Here is a 20,990-nt window from a genome sequence, read left to right on the forward strand (position 1 = left end):
CTAAAAAACCATGAAGCTTTTAGGAAAAAAAATAAGAAAATCTTTGTGAACTTGGGCTAGACAAAGAGTTCTTAGACTTGACACCAACAGCACAATCTACACAAAGGGAAATACTGATAAATCTGACCTAATCAAAACTGAAACCTTTTGCTCTGTGACAGGCACCGTTGAGAAAATGAAAATTATAACCTGGGAGAAGATATTTGCAAAGCACATATATAACTAGAACTCGTATCTAGAATATATAAAGAACTCTTAAAACTCAACAGAGAAAATAAACAATCAAATTAGAAAATGGGCAAAAGACATGAAAAAACATATCACTAATATAGGTGGCAAATAAGCACACAAAAAAGTTGTACAATATTATTATCCACATGGGAAATGCAAATTAAAACCACAATGGGACATCACTACATACTTATAAGAATGTCTAAAATAAAATATAGTTATAATACCAAATGCTAGTGTGAATGTAAAGAAACTGGATCATTCATACACTGCACATTTAGAATGCATGGTGAGTATAGCTACTCTTTAAATCAGTTTAGCAGTTTCTTTTAAAACTAAAAATGGGCTTAGCATAGGACCCAACAAGAGCACCCTTTGGGCATTTATCCCAGAGAAATGAAAATAACGTTTGCATAAAAATTTGCACATAAATGTTCATAGCAGCTTTACTCGTAATTCCAAACACTGAACACTATAAAAAGGTCACTCAATGGATGAATGGTTAAATAACCTGTGGTACATTCAAACAATGGAATACTACTCGGCAATAAAAGGAAATGAATAACTGACATACACAACAACTTGGATGAACCACAGAGATTTATACTAAGTGAAAAAAGCCACCCTCAAAAGACTACATAGTGTATGATTCCATTTATCACTTATCATAGCATTCCTGAAATAAAATTATACAGAATGAGAACAGATTCAATGGTTCTTATTTTAGTGGCCAGGGTTTAGGGATGGGGAAGTGGGATGGTATAGCTACAAAGGGGTAGCACAAGGAAGTTCTGTGGTGGTGATATAGTTTTGTATCTTCATGAAACTATACATGATCAAATGCAAAGAACACACACACATGCACACACACACGAGTACATATTAAATGAGTACATATTTAAATGGCGAAAACTGGATAAACTCTGCATTGTACTAATGTCAATTTCCTTTGTTTGATATTGTACTGTAATTATACCAGATGTTAACCCTGGAGGAGGCTCGGTTAAAGGATACACAGAAGGTCTCTGTACATTTCTTTGCAGCTACTTGTGAATCTATATTTCGAAATAGTTTTTTAAAACCAAAAGAAAAAAGAGAGAGAGAGAAGGAAGAAATGAGAATAAACAGTTCTTTCTCAAGCATGTACACGTGGAACATTCTCCAGAATAAACCATATGTTAGGCCACAAAACAATTCTCAAATTTAAAAAGTTCAAAATATCTCTGACTACAATGGAATGAAACTAGAGATTAATAACATAAGAAAATTGGAAAATTCACAAATATGTGGAAATTAAACACCATAATTTTAAACAATCTATGGGTCAAAAAATAAATCACTAGGGAAACTAGAAAATACTTTCAAATGAATGAAAACAAAATACAACATATCAAACCTTATGGGATGCAGCAAAAATAGCATTCAGAAGGAAATTTGTAGCTATATAAGCCTACATTACAAAAGAAAAATAATCTCAAATCAATGACCTAGCCTTATACATTATTAGAAAAAGAAGAGCAAACTAAAAAAACAAAAACAAAAAAAAAAGCCAGGAGAAGAAAAGCAGAGATAAACAGACTTAAAAAAATAGAAATCAGTAAAACCAAAATTTGGTTTATCAAAAAGATTATAAAGAAAAAAAAGGACAAACCTGTATTAGCTAAACTAAGAGTAAAAGAGACATGATGCATATAAAATCAGAAATGAAGGCTGAAACAGTACTAACCATGCAGAAAGTAAAAGAATTATAAGAGAATACTACAAACAATTACGTCAACAAATTGAATAACTCAGATGAAATGAATTCTGAAAAACACAAGTTCCCAAAACTAACTCAAGAAGAGACAGAAAACCTGAACTAGTCAGTAACAAGTATAGAAATTGAATCAGTAATCAAAAAACTCCCAAGAAAAAAACCCCCAGGAACAGATACCTTCACTGCAGAATTCTACCAAACATTTACAGAAGAATGGACACCATTTCTACTCAAACTCATCCAAAAAATAAAAGAGAAGAGAGTATTTCCTAACACATTTTATAAGGCCAGAATTACCCTGATACTAATGCCAAAGATACCACAAGAAAACTATAGTCCAATATCTTTATGAACATAGATGGAAAAATTATCAGCAAAATACCAGCACTCTGAATAGAACACAGCATATTGAAGGGATTATACACCATTAAAAAGCGGATTCATCCCAACTTGCAAGAGTGGTTCAGTGAAAGAAAGGAAAAAAACACAATTACTGTAATATACCACATTAACAGAACAAAGGGGGGAAAAAATCAAATAATCACCTCAATTGATGCAGAAAACATATCTGACAAAATTCAACTCTTTCATGATTAAAAACATTCAGCAAAGAATAAAAGGAAACTTTTTTAACATGTTAAAGGACATTTATAAAAAATGAAAAGCTGACACCTTTCACCATTACAGCTTTCTCTCTAAGATCAATAACAAGTCAAGGATGCCCACTTTCACCACTGCTATTCAACATTGTACTAGGAGTCCTAGCCAGAGCAATTAGACAAGAAAAAGAAATAAAAGGCATCCAATTGGAGGGGGGAAAGTAAAACTATCCCTATTTTCAGATGACGTGATTACATATATAGAAATCCAACAAAATCCACCAAAAATTACTAGAGTTAAATAAAAAGCAAATCCTCAAATTAATATAAAACTGGAAAGAGTCCCAAATAGCCAAAACAATATTTAAAAAGAAATACAAAATAGGAGGACTCACACTTCCTGATTTCAAAACTTACCACAAAGCATAGTAATCAAAACAGTATGGTTCTGACTTAAGAACAGACATATAGACCTATGGAATAGAATTGAGAGATCAGAAATAAACCCTATGGCCAACTGACTTTCAACAAAAGTGACAAGACCATCAATGACCAAAGTATAGTCTCTGCAACAAACAGCAGTTGGGCAACTGGATAACCACCTGAAAAAGAATGAAGTTGACCCCATATACAACACATCATACACAAAATCTATCAGTCCATACACAAAATTTAACTCAATATAGATCAACAACCTAGAACTTTTAAACTCTTAGAAGAAAACATAAGGGTAAATCTTCAAGACCTTAGATACAGCAAGGAATTTTTAGATATGACACCAAAAGCACTAGCAGTAAAAGAAAAAAATAGATAAAGTGAACTTCAAAATTAAAAACTTTTGCACATCTAAATATATTATCAAGAATGTGAAAAAAAGATCTACAGAATAGAAAACATTTGAAATTGTATGTCTGCTGAGGACCTAGTATTCAGAATATTGAAAGAATTATTAAAACTCAAAAAGAAAAAGACAAACTGGCTAAATTTTAAAATGGCCAAAGACCTCAAAGCCATTAAAAGGGCTACTATGCACATAAAAAATATGAGAGAAACTAACAAGTGTTGGTGCAGATGTGGAGAAACTGAACCCTTGTATACTGTTGGAGGGAATTTAAAATTGTACAGCCACTTTGTAAAACAGTATTGAAATTACTCAAGGAATTAAGTATAGAATTACCATGTGATCTAACAATTCTACTTCTGGATATAAACACAAAAGTACAGAAAGCAGGGTCTTGAAGAGATACGTATACATCCATGTTCACAGCAGCATTACTCACAATAGCCAAAAGATGAAAGCAACCCAAGTCTCCATCAATGGATTAAAGGATAAACTAAATGTGGTATATACAGGCAATGAAATACTATTCAGTTTCAAAAGAGAAGAAAATCCTGTCATATGCTAAAACATGGATGAACCTTGAGGACATTATGCAAAGTGAAATAAGCCAGTCACAAAAAGACAAATACAGTATGACTCCACTTATATACAGTACTTAGAGTAGTTAAAATCATTGAGACAGAAAGTAGAATGAATGGTGGTTGCCAGGAGCTGGAGGAAAGGAATGGGAAGTTATTTAATGGAATCAGAGATTCAGTTTTGAAAGATGAAGAGTTCTAGAGGTCAATGGTGGTGATGATTACACAACAATATGAATGCACATAATGCCATTAATCTGTACACTTAAAATTGGTTAAGACAGTAAATCTTGTGTTATGTGTATTTTGCCACAATAAAAAAATTAGGAAAAAAAGGTCAAAGGACTTGAATAGACATTTCACAAAAGATATACAAAGAGCCAACAAGCACATGGAAAGATAATCAACATTATTGGTCATTAAGGAAATGCAAATCAAAACCACATGAGGTACCACTTCACACCCACGTGGATTGCTGTTATCAAAAAAAAAAAAAAGGAAAATAAGTGTTAGTGAGGATATGGAGAAACAGAAATCCCTGAACACTGCTAGTGAGAATGTAAAATGGTGTGGCCATTTTGGAAAACAGTTTGACAATTCATCAAAAGGTTAAACAGAATCACCATATGGCCCAGCAATTCCACTCCTAAGGGAAATCAAAACATATGCCCACGTAGAAACTTGTACATAAAGTCTTATAGCAGCATTCTTCATAACAGCCAAAAGGCAAAAACAACTGAAACGCCCATCAATGGATGAATGAATAAACAAATTGTGCTACATACATATAACAGAACATTATTCAGCCATCAAAAAGAAGTACTGATACATGTTACAACTTAGATGAACCTCAGAAACATTTTGCTAACTGAAAGAAGCTAGACACAAAAGGCCACATATTGTATAATACCTTTTACATGATGTATCCAAAATATGCAAATTCCTAGCGATAGAAAGCAGATTAGAGGTTACCAGGGTCTGGGGTTAGGGTCAAAGGGAAGTGATTATACATACAATGGGTATGGGGTATTTTTAGGGATAATGAAAAGGTTTTGAAACTAGAGAGAGCTGGTGGTTGTACAACATGTGAATACACTAAATAACAGTGAATTGAACATTTTAAAATGGTTAATTGTATGTTACATAAGTTTCACTTCAATTTAAAAAACATTTTTTACCTCTCTAAAAAAACAAAGAAGTGGTATGGCTACAAAGAAAATGAAAGAAAGGACAGTAGGTAGACAGGGCTACATAGCTGAGACAAAGTACTTCTCCCAAAGATAAAAAAGAAATAAGCACTTAAAATGATGATTGCAAAGTGCCAACAAAGCAGATGAGAGAATAAAGAGAAGGGGGGTAACTGTTGAAGTGAAATACCTGAGATACAGAGATGGGATCCACAATAAAAGGAATATTTCAGGGAATAACAAGGTCCACAGCATGCCCATAAAGGGACTGGCTGAAACAGAATAGAAATAAAGTTGATAGAGTTAAGATCAAGGGATTGTGTTGCTAGAGTGCAGCATAAGAATCCACATGGTCACTGAAGTGACCCCAAATGGATGAACTTCAATTGGGAAAAAAAGACTGAGCCAGGTAACAAAGTTTCAGTTACGGTGGAGGAGAGACCACCAAGTCAACAGATGATGGATGGCAACAAATAAACATAAAAGGTTATTATACAATCAGATGGCATGAGCCTCAAAAAATCAGAAATATTTGCAAGTGTGGAAGAGTAATGGTCTGGAGGCAGTCCAATTAAAAGACTATTTAGGGCCGAGCCCGTGGCGCACTCGGGAGAGTACAGCACTGGGAGCGCAGCAACGCTCCCGCCGTGGGTTCGAATCCTATATAGGAATGGCCGGTGCATTCACTGGCTGAGTGCCGGTCACGAAAAAGACAAAAAAAAAAAAAAAAAAGAAGACTATTTATTGTAACATTCAAGCAAGAGATTACAACGACCTGATCAGCGAGATGGTAAAGATTTGAGCCAAGCTAAAAGAGAGGTGATACCTCTGTTACAGGCCTCCTGACCTCAAGTTCTAACTAACAGCTCTGATTTTTTTTTTTTAAATCAATTAATAGAAACTGACTATTCTTTATAGTTTTTTCTAACGTAGCTATATTAAATCTGTAGTGATCAACACTTAAAATTCCAAAGATCACATGTAAAATTTCTATAAGTAGATCCACCAAATTCCAGACGGTAAACAGAGCACATTAATGGTCTACAGATTAAATGACCATCAAGTAAATAGAAAATCCTTTCTAAATGTTTACAAAGGAAGGGAAAAACTTTATCCCATAAAAATGTACAAATTCTCTAGATCCCAGAAAAGTTCTACTAGGTAAAGTAGGTAGGTGCTTGTATAGAATCAAAGTTTTACTTGTCTACTCTATAGTGGAAAAAAGAATTCTGAAGGCCTTTGTCACAATCAAATATTCAAATTAAAACAGTTGCCTCATATGTTTGAGTCTAATTTGATCTGACATAGACTTTTTAGAAAAACAAAGATTATAAGATGAAACTATAAGATGAAAATATAAAAAGACTTGAAGGAACACTACATAAAATAGCTCAGTCAAGAGTAATACATCATTTCTGGATCAGGTCACCTTAATCTACAGACTGTCAGGACCAAAAATTTTACTCTTATTAATACTTGAAATCAAACCAATCCTGAATGTGTTCAACATTTCAGCCCCAAGAATTACTACCAACCTATGCAAATGTAAATATGGTATAGAAAGATAAAGCAAATATATTACATATGACTTTTCCAGACTTAAAAAACAGAATTTTTTCAGTGAGACTACAGATGGCAGTTTAGGGGGACAGTTCATCAAATACTGAATGACTGCTGAACATCTTAGAAAAGTGTTGGAGGAAATTGATTTGGTGCTGAAAGAACTTAGAAGATAACACAACCACATAGGATAAGAAATTAGGCATATATATTGTAGAATAACCTAAACACCTAGACCTAAACCTATTATTCAACCAAAATTTGATTAAAAATAAACTGACTTATTGGTTTCTGACTTCAAGAGTTTAGAGAGGAATTTGTGCCTATGGGAAACAAAACTAATTTTCAATTAAAAATACCAAATGTGCAACTATTTTTAATTTTTTGGTTTAAATTCTAGCTGAACCTGTAGGTACATGAGATAAAGGCACCTCAGGTTTTGAAAAGACTTGACAGAAAATTTTTTAATCTTAATGAACCAAACCAACAATTAAGAGTTACGCCAGTAAAGAAATAAAATTAAAATTGCAGAAATAATTTTAAAAGAAGCTAAGTTAAAAATGAGATAAGTGGTAAGAATACATAGGCAAATAACATAAGTTTCACCTACAGTGAAACTCAAAATTATTTATTTCCCCCATTAAAACATTTCAAAACAGATTTACAAGATAATCTCAGATTTTTCTTTAAGTTAAATGTCTTAGAATATTTAAGATACATAAAAATAGAATAGGGATCTGAACCACCTTAATGTTTGCTGCACCTGACTAAAATGAATACTTAATTTATTAGAAGAGTTTGACAAATACCCATTAAAAACAAGAAATTTCGGGATCAAATTCATTTATTTAAAATTTCTTCACAGAAACAGATAATATTACATCAGACAGAAATGGTGATTTAGTTTATTCCTCTCTCAGCTGAGAATGTAAAGGGACATTTACACCCACTATCATCTCTCCTCTATCACTATGTTACTTGGTTGTGATATTGTACAACCTCTCCACTCTTCTGTCCAGTACCAGGGCAGATTCCTAAACACCGTCAGTGACTTCTGGCTCCACCTCTGCTGACTCTTCCATTCACCTTCTTTGCACAAAAGGTCAGAAGCCCCACTTGTCAACTTTATTTCATCATTCCAGTTACAACACCAGAAACAAGAATTCAAACCCAAGGCCTGAAGTTTACAGGTAGCAGATATGGCCAATGGCTAGAAATTACCTAGCTACACACTCCACCTAAGATATTCTTCTAACCAGATTATGATAAGAAATTATTATAAAGGTCATTAACAATTATGTGCTTTTTGAGCTCTTACACAAGTAAAAGTACCAGACTACTCATCCCCTTCACAACAAACAGTAGTTCCCCAGTGGGAATAGACACTAGTCATAATTTATAGGAAACTCTTGTACCTGCTATCATCACCACCATCATTAATCTATAGCAGTGGAAATGAAAGAATCAACAAAAGTACAGTACACTCCACAGATTAAATCAGCAATTTTGAGCCCAATCTGAGTTTCTGAAAAGGCAGTTAGATTAATTCAGTCTCCTTTAAGGAGCGTAAAATACTTTAATTTAAAAAAAAAAGAAAAAGAAAAAAAGGCTATGAAAATACTGTAAATAGCCCCACCAATACCTCCTCTATCATAATAGTACTCAAGCTTCTAGGACAGAGTATTGTACTTCTCCATTCTTTTTGAGACTACCTAACCCAATAAAGGATTTCCATAGCACCTAAAGATGAAAGGAAAGAAGACAGGAAAAAGTGCCCTGTAACTCCAGGCACTAAACAGGGTCAAAACATACAGAGATTAACAAAAAGCTTAGTTCTTTAACTCAAGTTAATAGTATTTTAAAGTCCTGGTTTAGGTTCAAAGGATTTTTTTTTTTTTATGAATAATAAGTATTACTTTTATAAACAGACTTATAAATAAATACATTTATTAGGTTAAAAGATTTTAAACATTTACTTTTTAGGTGGTACAAAAACCAGAATAAATAAGTAGTCTAAAAACAAATTTACTACTCTCTTTAAGTTGAAGAAGTATTTTTGCAAGCAAAGAAAGCATATCAATCATAGAATTAAAAAAACTGTATAGAGCAAATCTTGCCCTATTTTGCAGATGAGGCCCACAGAGGCTGAACAAGCAAGAATACGAAAAAGGAGAAGAGTACATAGTTAAATCTAAGTTACAGATAATGTTCTAGCTCTTGAGCTATGTGCTAGGTCCACAAGTATTTATTAGATTAGACCACCGTGGACATAATGTATTATTAATCAAATTGTGGATCTGAGGTCCAAAAAAGAAAAAAAACAGTTCACAAGTAACAAATCCACATAATCTAAAGGTGGACACAAGAACTGACATAGATATGTCTCTCTCAGAGAAAATAGCAAATAATAAATATTTTGAGTAAAATTTCAACATAGTAAAAATAATTCCGAGTGAACATCATGGTGGACTTTATTTTATTTAACACAATTTGGTCACCTTAATCTAAAAATCTCTATAATTAAAACTGATTACAAAGACATGTTAAAGCAAATCATCAGAGTCACACTCAATCATTACAAATCGCTTTTTCCAAGCGGTTTTGCTGAGAATATTATATAAATATCTCAGCAGTGCTTTGGTAGAACTAAACTGAACATTACAAATTAAACATGCTTTCTTATCAAGGCATTTAACAATATTGTACATATTTTGTACAATCTTATCTGAATTAAACCTCATATTTCTATCTTTTAGTCATATTTTAATACATTCCCATATATTAATAGTACTTTTTTTTTATACATCCATCTTTGGGTACCCATAAAAGGTCCTATCACTTAACCTACAATTCCACCCCGATTATATCTAGAAAATATGTATTTTCTTCATTGTGATTCTACAGAGCATAACTTAAAATAATTTAAATATACGCTTATTCAGTTTTACTGGTACATGTAATTTTTAACTCAATTATATACCATCCTAATCAAAGCATAAAATAGGAAAATAAACTATTTTAAAATGTTTCATCTACAGTATTTTACTCAAAATTTAATTCTAGTCAATATCATAAACCCGAGAATTACTCTCCAGGGGTGCTCATTGCTAAATAATTTGTCCAAATGTCAATTGCAATTTTCAAAAATCCTTTCTACCCCCAAATTTTAAACATCTGTAAAAAATACTTGTTTTGAAAGTGGTTTACATTCATGACACTTGACCTTTTGCTGTACACACGACAAAATTCAAGTCTCAAATACCATGCAAGCAGGAAATCTGATCATTCCTGCAGTAGCCACCTGCATGGTCCAATATCAAATATTAGTTCTAGGCTGCAGTAAGTCATGTGTTACAAATCTTTTTCTACAGCCTCTATAATTAGTTGTAATTTGCCTCTTTTAAAATGTGTTTCTTATGGGACATCTGGCTATGAAACTTCCACTTTCCCACTGAAAAAATACTTAGTGTCTGGATTTTTTTTTCTTTTAATATGGAGCACTGCATGGGTGGTATAACCAAGTCCAGACTTTTTTTAAAAAGTAAAATTCCAAGAACAGATGATGATTAAGAACCATTTAAGTATTACCAAATATAAATGTAAAATAAAACTTTGTTGCAATACAACTATCTACAGATTTCTAAATTAATCTCTCAAATACTGAAAATTCACAAAATAAGTTTTAATGGGAATATAACATCAGTCTATTTACTACCAATAACTACGTTAGTTAATTTAAACTGGATACTACAGGTTTGGAATCAAAGATTTCATAAATGAAAAAAAGATCAGAGCCCAATGCATTGATACGACACTTAAAGTATCTACCTAAAAAAATAGGAAATAATTTTAACAGTTCATAAATAACCCTAATTTCACAGAGACTGAAGTTACTCATATATTTATGATACACTAAAATTGCCTTTAGGTTCTCATAAAAATAGTCATTTTACTAATATGTATCAATTCACTTGGTTCTAGACAACTTTCCTTGAAACTTATATGTTAAATGTATGCTAAGAAAAAAGTAATAAAAAAGAATGACAGACACACTACTTTTTTGCAAGATCAAGGTAGGAACATTCTTCACAATATGCTGCTCTCCTGTCCTATTTGCTTCCTAGATTAGAAAAATTTTGATAGAAACTCCTTAAAACCAATATTACAACTTCACAAAAAACACTAACAGGAAATGTAAGATGAGTAAGAGAAGAAATAAATAAGACTAAAAAAAAAAAAATCAGTTTCTGATACCAAAACTTCAAAAACAATGAAATTTGATGTAAAAATTAATACACTTTCATCTTCCCAAAAAATAACCTGAGAAATTTTCTCCTGATTGAGAACTGTCATATAAATAAAAATTCATACAGGTTCTTTGAAAAAATTCAAAAATCTAAACCTAAAAATTGGACATGATCAGGCTCCACTTCTATTACAGATATACGTAATAAGCAATCTACATGATACTTAGGAGGGCTATCTATGATCAATTAAGTAAAATCAGTATGAAAACATCCTTTAGATACTTTATCCAAATTTAAGAACACTCTTTTGCAAATAATTACATTGCTTTAATAGGTATGAAATATATAAGCTAAAATTTGTTTATCTAACAGTTGACATATTCCAAAAGTTAAAGAAATGTCGAATATTAATAACTATTAAGATTAGTTAATATAAACAACTAGATTCAACAATTTCTTACCTGTATTCCATCCTTAAGTTTCAAAATGCACTCCATCGTATTGATGGTAATTACCACTGGTTCTGAACCCAATTTTGTCCATGGTACATGAATCCTCAATTCATGAATATGTCCACTTAAAAAAGTAAATGGTAATTTCAGTTCCTTAAAACACAAAACATTAAATAAAAATTAGTAAATGCTTAATATTTTTCATTCTACTATCCAAATTCATTTCTTAATAGAAAAATGAAATTTCCATTATAAAAATATTTGGGGAATAATTGTTTACCAAAAAGTAGCATCAAATAACTTGCTGAACTATAATGATAAACAACAAAAACTTATTGTGCAAGTTACATTTAATAAGTTAGTTAAGCTCTCTAGGCCTCAGTTTCCTACTCTGCTGAATGGAAATAATATACATACCCGGTATAAGACAAAAGCTCATATATGGTGATTATGGTAGTAGTCACAGCAGTAGACAGCATCAGTACTTGAGATAACTACAACGGTATTTTTTTTTTACTTTCTATCTAAAAATAAATATGTGTCCTAAAAATGCATTTTAAACTAACAGAATAGGAGTGTAAGGCAAACTGAAAGGGAGGATCAATTGAAGATAGGAGAATGATCTGACAAAATAAAAATTGACTAACCTGAAAAAAAGACATATTGTGCTTCACCTAATTAAGACTGTACCTGGATACTATTTGGTCATGAATTTTAAATGTCTTCTGACTGCTTTCCATTATTACAAGGCAAAAAGTTAGAAATGAAAACAAATTTCCCCACAATCACTTTATACTAATTTGTTTCCCCTTCCAGATAAAATTTCTGTTAGGAATCAACAAAGGAAGAAAAAAAGAAATTTCATTTCCATCACACTTTTCCAGTTACTGTAACTGTATCTGTAAAAGTTAATATAAATATTAAGCTTTTCATTCCTTTTTTAGCCTGTGTAATTGGTTTAACAACATAGTAGCAATATAGCTAAATATAAGCAGTATTGCAAAGTGGTTAAGACCAATAACTCTGGAGCCTGCAGTCATGGATTTAAATCCTCTCTCTGCCACTTACTTTCAATGACACTAGGCAAGATGATTAATGTATCTATGCCTCAGTTTCATTACCTGTAAAATTTCCACAATAATAGTGTCTTTTGAGGGTTAAATCAATTAATTTATATAAAATGCTTAGAACACTATCTTCCTTATAGAGAAATTGTATTATTATTATTATTACAAAAGTGTGGGCCTAATTTATGCCTTCAACCAGAGTTTTTTTCTTTTTTAGAAAGGTCAGACTACTAAAAAATCTATTGATACTACTCTATACTAATGGAATGTCACAATTTGTAAATATTTCTCATTATTACGCTATTTTTAAGTTATGCAGTAATTTTTTCAAGCATTATTCTGCTGGCACAAGATTACTTATTTAAGAGTGTCTAACAAAGACAACATTTGGCAAGCACTTACTATGCACTAGGCACCATTCTAAGCACCTTACCTGAATACAATCATTTAATTTTCATAAGAACCACAAATGGTAAATACTATTATCAATATTTTACAATAAAACTGGCATGAAGGGCCCAGTAATTTCCCAAAATGAATCATCTAGGACAGCCAGTACTCAAAACTGAGAAATATGCCAGAGCCCTTGTTCTTAACCACTATTATATTATAAGCACTGAATATGTTTCCACTGGCTATGCATCTACCTGGGCGATGGGCAAATTACATTTCCACCTCTACCACCCGCTGACCTCTGCAACAATGGTACATTTGTGCAATGGCTACCAAAGTTGCAGTCTATGGGCACAAATCAGATTTTCTCAGGGAGAAGTTAAAAGACACTTGAATCAAACTCAATAACTTAGAATTATCAAAATGCTACTAATCAACTGAGCTAGTACCCAAACATTAACAAAAGACATGGCTTTCTACATTAGAACATGGAATTTTGAACCATATGGCAAACTGAAGGAGGTCCAACTGAAGTTCAACAGTTACTTATCAACTGATTATGAGCAAGGTAGCTTCCATTTCATCATCACAGAGTTGTGATAAATAAATAAGAACACATATATACCTTGTAAAAGGCAAAACACCAATGGTTATTATTATAACAAATGAATCTTCCTTCAGGTAACAAAAACAAATGATTTTCTTTTCATTCCTTTTCCTTTCCAAAATATAAGCCTACAACTTTTAAAAATACTTTACTTACCTGTAACTTTTCAGAAATATATTTTGTAAAATGCATCCCTAAAACCAGAACATCTATGACTGTGCAAAGGACATTAGTAGCAAAGAATTTAAGAAGAGGGTTGAATAGCTCTCAAAACCCTAATTCTAGTTAAGCTATTACAATATATTCTAACACACACAAAAAAGAAATACTTTATTTATTTATTTATTTTATTATTTTTTTTAAAAGATGTCCGGTAAAGGGATCTTAACCCTTGACTTGGTGTTGTGAGCACCACGCTCAGCCAGTGAGCAAACCGGCCATCCGTATATGGGATCTGAACCCGGGGCCTTGGTGTTCTCAGCACCACACTCTCCCGAGTGAGCCACGGGCCAGCCCTAAATACTTTAAAAATGAATATAACAGGCAATGAAAGCAAAAATAGACAAATGGAACTACATCAAACTTAAAAACATCTGACAGCAAAGAAAACAATCAACAGCATGAGAAGGAAACCTACAGAATAGAAGAAAATATTCAAAAACCGTATATCTGAGCCGTTAATATCTAGACTATAAAAAGAATTCCTATACCTCAACAACAGCAAAAAACCAAACAATCCCATTTTAAAATGGGCAAACAACTTGACTAAGTTTTTCCAGAGAAGATATACCCAACAGGCATACGAAAAGATACTCAACAGCACTAATCATCAGGGAAATGCAAATCAAAACCACATTGAGATATCATATCACACCTGCTAGGATGGCCACCATCAAAAATAATAATAAGTGTTTGCAAGGATGTAGAAAAACTAGAATCCCTGTACAATCTTAGTGGGAATGTCAGATGGTATTGCCACTAAGGAAAACAGTATGGAGGTTCCCCCAAAAAATTAAAAATAGAATTACCATATGTCCCACAAATCCCACTTCTGGCTATATATCCAAAAAAATTAAAAACAGGATCTTGAGATATTCACACACCCATATTCATAGCAGTATTATTGACAATAACTACAAGGTAGAGGCAACACAAGTGTCCATCAATGGATGAATAAACAAACAAAATGTGGAATATACATACAATGGAATATTATTCACCCTCAAAAAAGAAGGAAATCCTGTCATATGCTACAACAGGGATGAACCTTGAGGACATTAATCTAATTGAATAATCCAGTAACAAAAAAATATATATTGCATAATTTCACTTATATGTGGTATCTAAAGTTGTCAAACTCTTAGGAACAGAAAGTAGATAGGTGGTTGCCAAGGGCTACAGGGAGAAAGAAAAGGGGAATTGCTCAATGTGTATAGCGTTCCAGTTTTGCAAGATGAAAAAGTCATAGAGACCTGTGGCAAAACAATGTATATATAGTTAACACTACTCTACTATACACCAAAATGTAATTAAGATGTTAAATTTTATGTTATTTTTTACCACCAAAATATATATACACACACACATAATATACATACATATATGTCTATATTCGTGTGTGTATATTTATGGGACAAGACATTTAAGAATTCTGAGTGAGGAACTCAGCAAATCCTTTCCCCAAGAAGCAATGATAAAACAGGACAAAGTTGTCAAAAACAACAGAGACCTCAGGGGCAATAATGGGAGGCAGCCTGAGATCATAACATTCTTGAGGAAAGCAAAACAAAAGACCAAAACTTAACAGAGAGATCTGAAGAACAAGACAGTCAAACAGGGGATTGCTAGGATCTCTCATATCCCTGGTAGTCTAGAATGTTGTATGTATGTACAAGGTTGTGCTCAAAAGACAATGGAAAGGGCCCTAGCAAGCTACTCATTCCTGGTTGACCATGAGACTTGTAAACACAGAAAGTAAAAAACAAATCAGACTTTTAATTCCCTGACTTTTAAAGCATTATCCAATACATGTATACATACCATGCCAAAAAATAGAATCCTTACTAGTTCAAAGGTTTAAACAAGCACTAACCAATCAATGACTGATGACTAAGTCATAGTGACCCAGGATAATCCCTAGGAAGCCAGGCTTAAAAATAGAAAGAAGAATTTGAAAACTGAGCAGAGACATCAGAGGGCACACACTTCAGGGAAAATAGATACCCCAATATTGGTTCAGGCAAGTCACTAAAAAAAAAAACAAACCAGCAACAACAACCATACCCTACCAGGGAGGAAATCAGAATCCAGAGTTGATACAACATATTATCCAAAATGTCCAATTTTCAACAAAAAAACTATGAGACATGCAAAGCATACAGAGAGAAAAGTAGTCAATAGAAACCACCTCTTAAGGAGCTCAATGCAGGATTTAGTATGTGCCACGCCTTCAAAACATCTATAATAAACATCTCCAAAGAAATAAAAGAAAGAATATTTAAATAATTAAGGGAACATATGACAATATTGATTCATCAAGTAGAAAATACCAATAACAAGACAGAAGTTGCAAAAAAGAACCAAATAAAAACTTTAGAGTTGAAAAATGAAAGAAATGAAAAATTCAGTAGAAGGGCTCAACAGTAAATATGAGTTGGCAGAAGAAAGAATCAGTGAATCCACACCCAGACACGTCATAGTCAAAATGTTGAAAGCTGGGAGTACAAAAAGGAAATCATAAAAGCAGAAAGAGAAAAACAATTTGTCAGGTACAAGGAAATTCTAAGTAGATTAGCAGCTAGCTTCTCATTACAAACAATAAAGGCAAGAAGGTGACGCAATGGCATATTCAAATAATGAAAGAGAGTAACTGTCAACCAAGAATTCTATACCTAGTCAAACTATCCTCCAATAATGAGGCAAATTACATACATATCCAAATAAAGAATGAGATAATTCATTGATAGCAGAATATTAAAGGAAGTTCTTCAGACTCAGAGGAAGTAACACCAGATGGTAAAGCAAATCCACTCAAAGAAACAAAGAGCATCAATAAAGGTAATTATGTTGATAAATATTAAAGAACAGTATAAATGTTTTTTTCTCCTTTCTTCTTCTGATATAAAAACCAGTTCCATAAAACAGTAATACTAAAATTGTATTGTTGGACTTATATGCGACTATAAAAGCACAAAGGAGGGGGAGAAAATGGAGCTTTAGAAAGTCTCTGAATTTTAATGGAATAAAGTTAGCATTAATCTCAAGTAGTTTGTGGTAAATCAGAGGCACACTGTAATCCTTTGAGCAACCAGTAAGAAAATAACTAAAAAATAATTTGAAAATCAATAAAGGAATTAAAACAGGACACTAGAAAATATCTACTTAATGCAACAGAATACAGTAAAAGAGTAAAGGAGAAAAAGACATGAGACACATAGAAAATAGCAAGATGATAGACAAAAATCCAACCATATGAATAAAAACTTTTAAGTGTGAATGGATTAAACACTAATCAATAGACAAACATTGTCAGACTGGATTTAAAATATTACAAGATGTAACTATATCCTCTCTACAGGGGACACACTTTAGATTCAAAAATACAAATGGGTTGAAATGAAGAAAAAGATATAATTACGCAAATAGGAATCATAGAAAGCTTGAGCAATTATACTAATATCAAACAACATAGACTTTATGGAAAAAGTTACTAAAGACAAAATGGGATACTTTATAATGATAAAAAGATCAATTCATGAAGAAGATACATAAAACATAATAAGCACAGCAACAGAGTTCCAAAATACATACAGCAAAAACTGACAAAACCAAAGGGAGAAATAGACAATTCAAAAATAATAGCGGAAACTTAACTACTTACAGTAATGAACAGAACAACTAGACAAAAAAACTGCAAGGACACAGAAGACTTAAACACTACCAACCAATTAGACCTGACATCTATAGATGTCCAACAACTCTATCCAACAACTGGACCCCATCCAACAACTGTAAAAATACACATTCATCACAATAGAAGTCAGAAAACATTTGAACTGAATAAAAATGAAAACAAAAAATATCAAAATTTACAAGATGCAGCTAAAGAAGTTTATAGCTGTAAATATCTATAAAAGAAAAAAAATAGGCGAGCCTTGTTTCTGGGGAAGCCAACACCTGCTTGCCCACCGGGGCGAAGTTTCCTCACCTGTAGGAGGGAGATAAGTGTTACCTGTGTCTCGAGGATCTTGTGAGGACTGAAATGACATGAGTGTGCAGGGCACGTAGAGTTGCTCAATCAATGTACCTTGCCCTCCACTTTTGAGAGGTTAAGTTCAGATCAGAGAGGTGCCCAGTCAGAGAAGCCCAAGATCCACAGAGAACACTCACCCTGCGGTGCCAGCACGCGACCCAGCAGGTAGGCCTCGCTGCCACTACCTGACTCCATCCCTAGCCTGGCCTAGTGCACACCAATCAGAGAGGTGCCAGCCGGAGAAGCCCAAGATCCACAGAGACTATGCGCCCTGCGGTGCCATACAAATAGAAATGAAAAATGACCTGGAGTAGCTATTTGTATATCTGATAAAATAGACTTAAAACTAAAAACCATAAACAGAGATAACGAGGGCCACTACCTAATGATAAAAGGATACATCAAGAAGAAATAACAATCATAAATATATACGCACCCAATGTCAGAGCAGCCAGATTTATAAAGCAAACTCTATTAGACCTAAAGAAGGAAATAGACACTAATACCATAATAGCAGGGGACCTGAACACCTCACTCTCAACATGGGACAGATCATCTAGGCAAGGAATCAGCAGAAAAACACAAGACCTGAACAACACTTCAGACCAACTGGACTTGGCAGATATCTACAGAACTTTCGATCCAACGGCCTCAGAATATTCATTCCTCTCATCAGCACATGGATCATTCTCCAGGATAGATCATATGTTAGGTCACAAATCAAATCTCAACAAATTCAAAAAAACTGGAATTATTCCATGTATTTTTTCAGACCACAATGGATGGAACTTAGAAATCAATAACAAACGAAATTCTGGAAACTATACAAACACATGGAAATCAAACAGCTTTCTACTTAATGACACATGGATCCAAGAAGTAACCAAACAGGAAATCAAAAAATTTATTGAAACTAATGAAAACAATGATACATCATACTAAAACCTGTAGGATACTGCAAAAGTAGTACTAAGGGGGAAATTTATTGCACTAAATGCTCACTTCAGAAGAATGGAAAGATGGAAAGTGAACAACCTAATACTTCAACTTAAAGAACTAGAAAAACAAGAAAAATCCAAACCCAAACTTAGCAGACGGAAAAAAATCATTAAAATCAGAGCAGAACTTAATGAAATTGAAACCCAAAAAACAATACAAAAGATCAATGAATCAAAAAGTTGGTTTTTTGAAAAGATAAATAAAATTGACAAACCATTAGCACGGCTACCTAAACAAAGAAAAGACAAGACCCAAATAATAAAAATTAGAAATGAAAAAGGTGATATTACAACTGATAAATCTGAAATACAAGGAATCATTTGAAACTACTATAAACAACTATATGCCAACAAATTTGAAAATCTGGAGGAAATGGATAAATTTCTGGACACACAAGCTACCAAAACTGAGCCAAGAAGATGTAGAAAATCTGAACAGACCAATAACAATAAAAGAGACTGAAGCCGTTATCAGAAGGCTCTGAACAAAAAAAAGCTCAGGACCAGATGGATTCACAGCAGAATTTTAAAAAAACATTCAAAGAGGAATTAACACCAATTCTCTACAAACTATTCCAAAAGACTGAAACAGAAGCAATTCTACCAAACTCACTATATGAAGCAAATCACCCTGATACCAAAACCAGTAAAGATACAACTAAAAAAGAAAATTACAGGTCAATATCCTTGATGAATATAGATGCAAAAATCCTCACTAAAATACTAGCTAACAGAATACAGCAACACATATGCAAAATTATACAACATGATCAGTGGGATTCATTCCAGGGATGCAAGGTTGGTTCAACATATGCAAACCAATAAATGTGATACACCATATCAATAAAATCAAACACAAGGACCATATGATCATCTCTATAGATGCTGAAAAAGCATTTAATAAAATTCAACACTCATTCATGATAAAGACTCTCTATAAGTTAGATATAGATGGAAAGTTTCTCAACATAATTAAAGCCATATATGATAAACCCACTGTCAATATCATCTTGAATGGGGAAAAGCTAAAAGCTTTTCCTTTAAGAACAGGAACTAGACAAGGATGCCCACTCTCACCACTCCTATTCAACATAGTGTTGGAAGTACTAGCCAGAGCAATCAGAGAAGAGAAGGAAATAAAGGGCATCCAGACTGGAAAAGATGAAGTCATACTGTCCCTGTTTGCAGATGACATGATCCTATATATCAAACAGCCTAAAGCCTCTACAAAAAAACTCTTGGAGTTGATAAATGATTGCAGCAAAGTAGCAGGATACAAAATCAACACACAAAAATCAGTAGCATTTCTATTCTCCAATAGTGAACAAGCAGAAAGAGAAATCAAGAAAGCTTGGCCATTTACAATAGCCCCCCCCAAAATAAAATAGCCCCCCCCAAAATAAAATACTTAGGAACAGAGTTAACCAGGGATGTGAAAAATCTCCATAATGAGAAATACAAACCACTGCTAAGGGAAATTAAAGAGGACACAAGAAGTTGGAAAGATATCCCATGCTCTTGGATTGGAAGAATCAACATTGTGAAAATGTCCATACTACCCAAAGTGATATACAAATTCAATACAATCCCCATCAAAATTCCAATGACATTTTTCTCTGAAATCGAATAAACTATCCAGACATTTATATGGAATAACAAAAGATCACGTATAGCCAAAGAAATGCTGAGCAAAAAAAATAAAGCTGGAGGCAGAACACTACCTGACTTTAAACTATACTACAAAGCTATAATAACCAAAGCAGCATGGTACTGGCATAAAAACGGACAACCGATCAATGGAATAGAATAGAGAACCCAGAAATCAACCCACACACCTACAGCCATCTGATCTTTGACAAAGGCACCAAGCCTATACACTGGGGAAGAGACTGCCTCTTCAACAAATGGTGCTGGGATTACTGGATATCCATATGCAGGAGAATGAAACTAGACCCATACTTCTCACCATATACTAACATCAACTCAAAATGCATTTAAGAATTAAATACACACCCTGAAACAATAAAACTTCTTAAAGAAAACATAGGAGAAACACTTCAAGACAAAGGACTGGGCACAGACTTCATGAATACAACCCCAAAAGCACGGGCAACCAAAGGAAAAATAAACAAATGGGATTATATCAAACTAAAAAGTTCTGCACAGCAAAAGAAACAATTAACAGAGTTAAAAGACAACCAACAGAGTGGGAGAAAATAGTT

At 33.2% G+C, this 20,990-nt stretch overlaps 1 protein-coding gene across 2 annotated transcripts in view; it reads right to left on the reverse strand.

Annotated features, from left to right (window-relative positions):
- VPS13B (vacuolar protein sorting 13 homolog B) overlaps positions 1 to 20,990 on the reverse strand; it is a 794,525-nt gene that overhangs the window by 765,820 nt on the left and 7,715 nt on the right. For both annotated transcript variants that reach the window (XM_063079322.1, XM_063079323.1), the window contains exon 3: positions 11,461 to 11,604. In XM_063079322.1, the coding sequence (XP_062935392.1) occupies positions 11,461 to 11,604 (144 nt within the window). The remainder of the gene's footprint in view (positions 1 to 11,460; positions 11,605 to 20,990) is intronic.

Source organism: Cynocephalus volans, chromosome 15 (assembly GCF_027409185.1).
Source record: "Cynocephalus volans isolate mCynVol1 chromosome 15, mCynVol1.pri, whole genome shotgun sequence".
In the NCBI taxonomy this organism is placed as follows: Eukaryota; Metazoa; Chordata; class Mammalia; order Dermoptera; family Cynocephalidae; genus Cynocephalus; species Cynocephalus volans.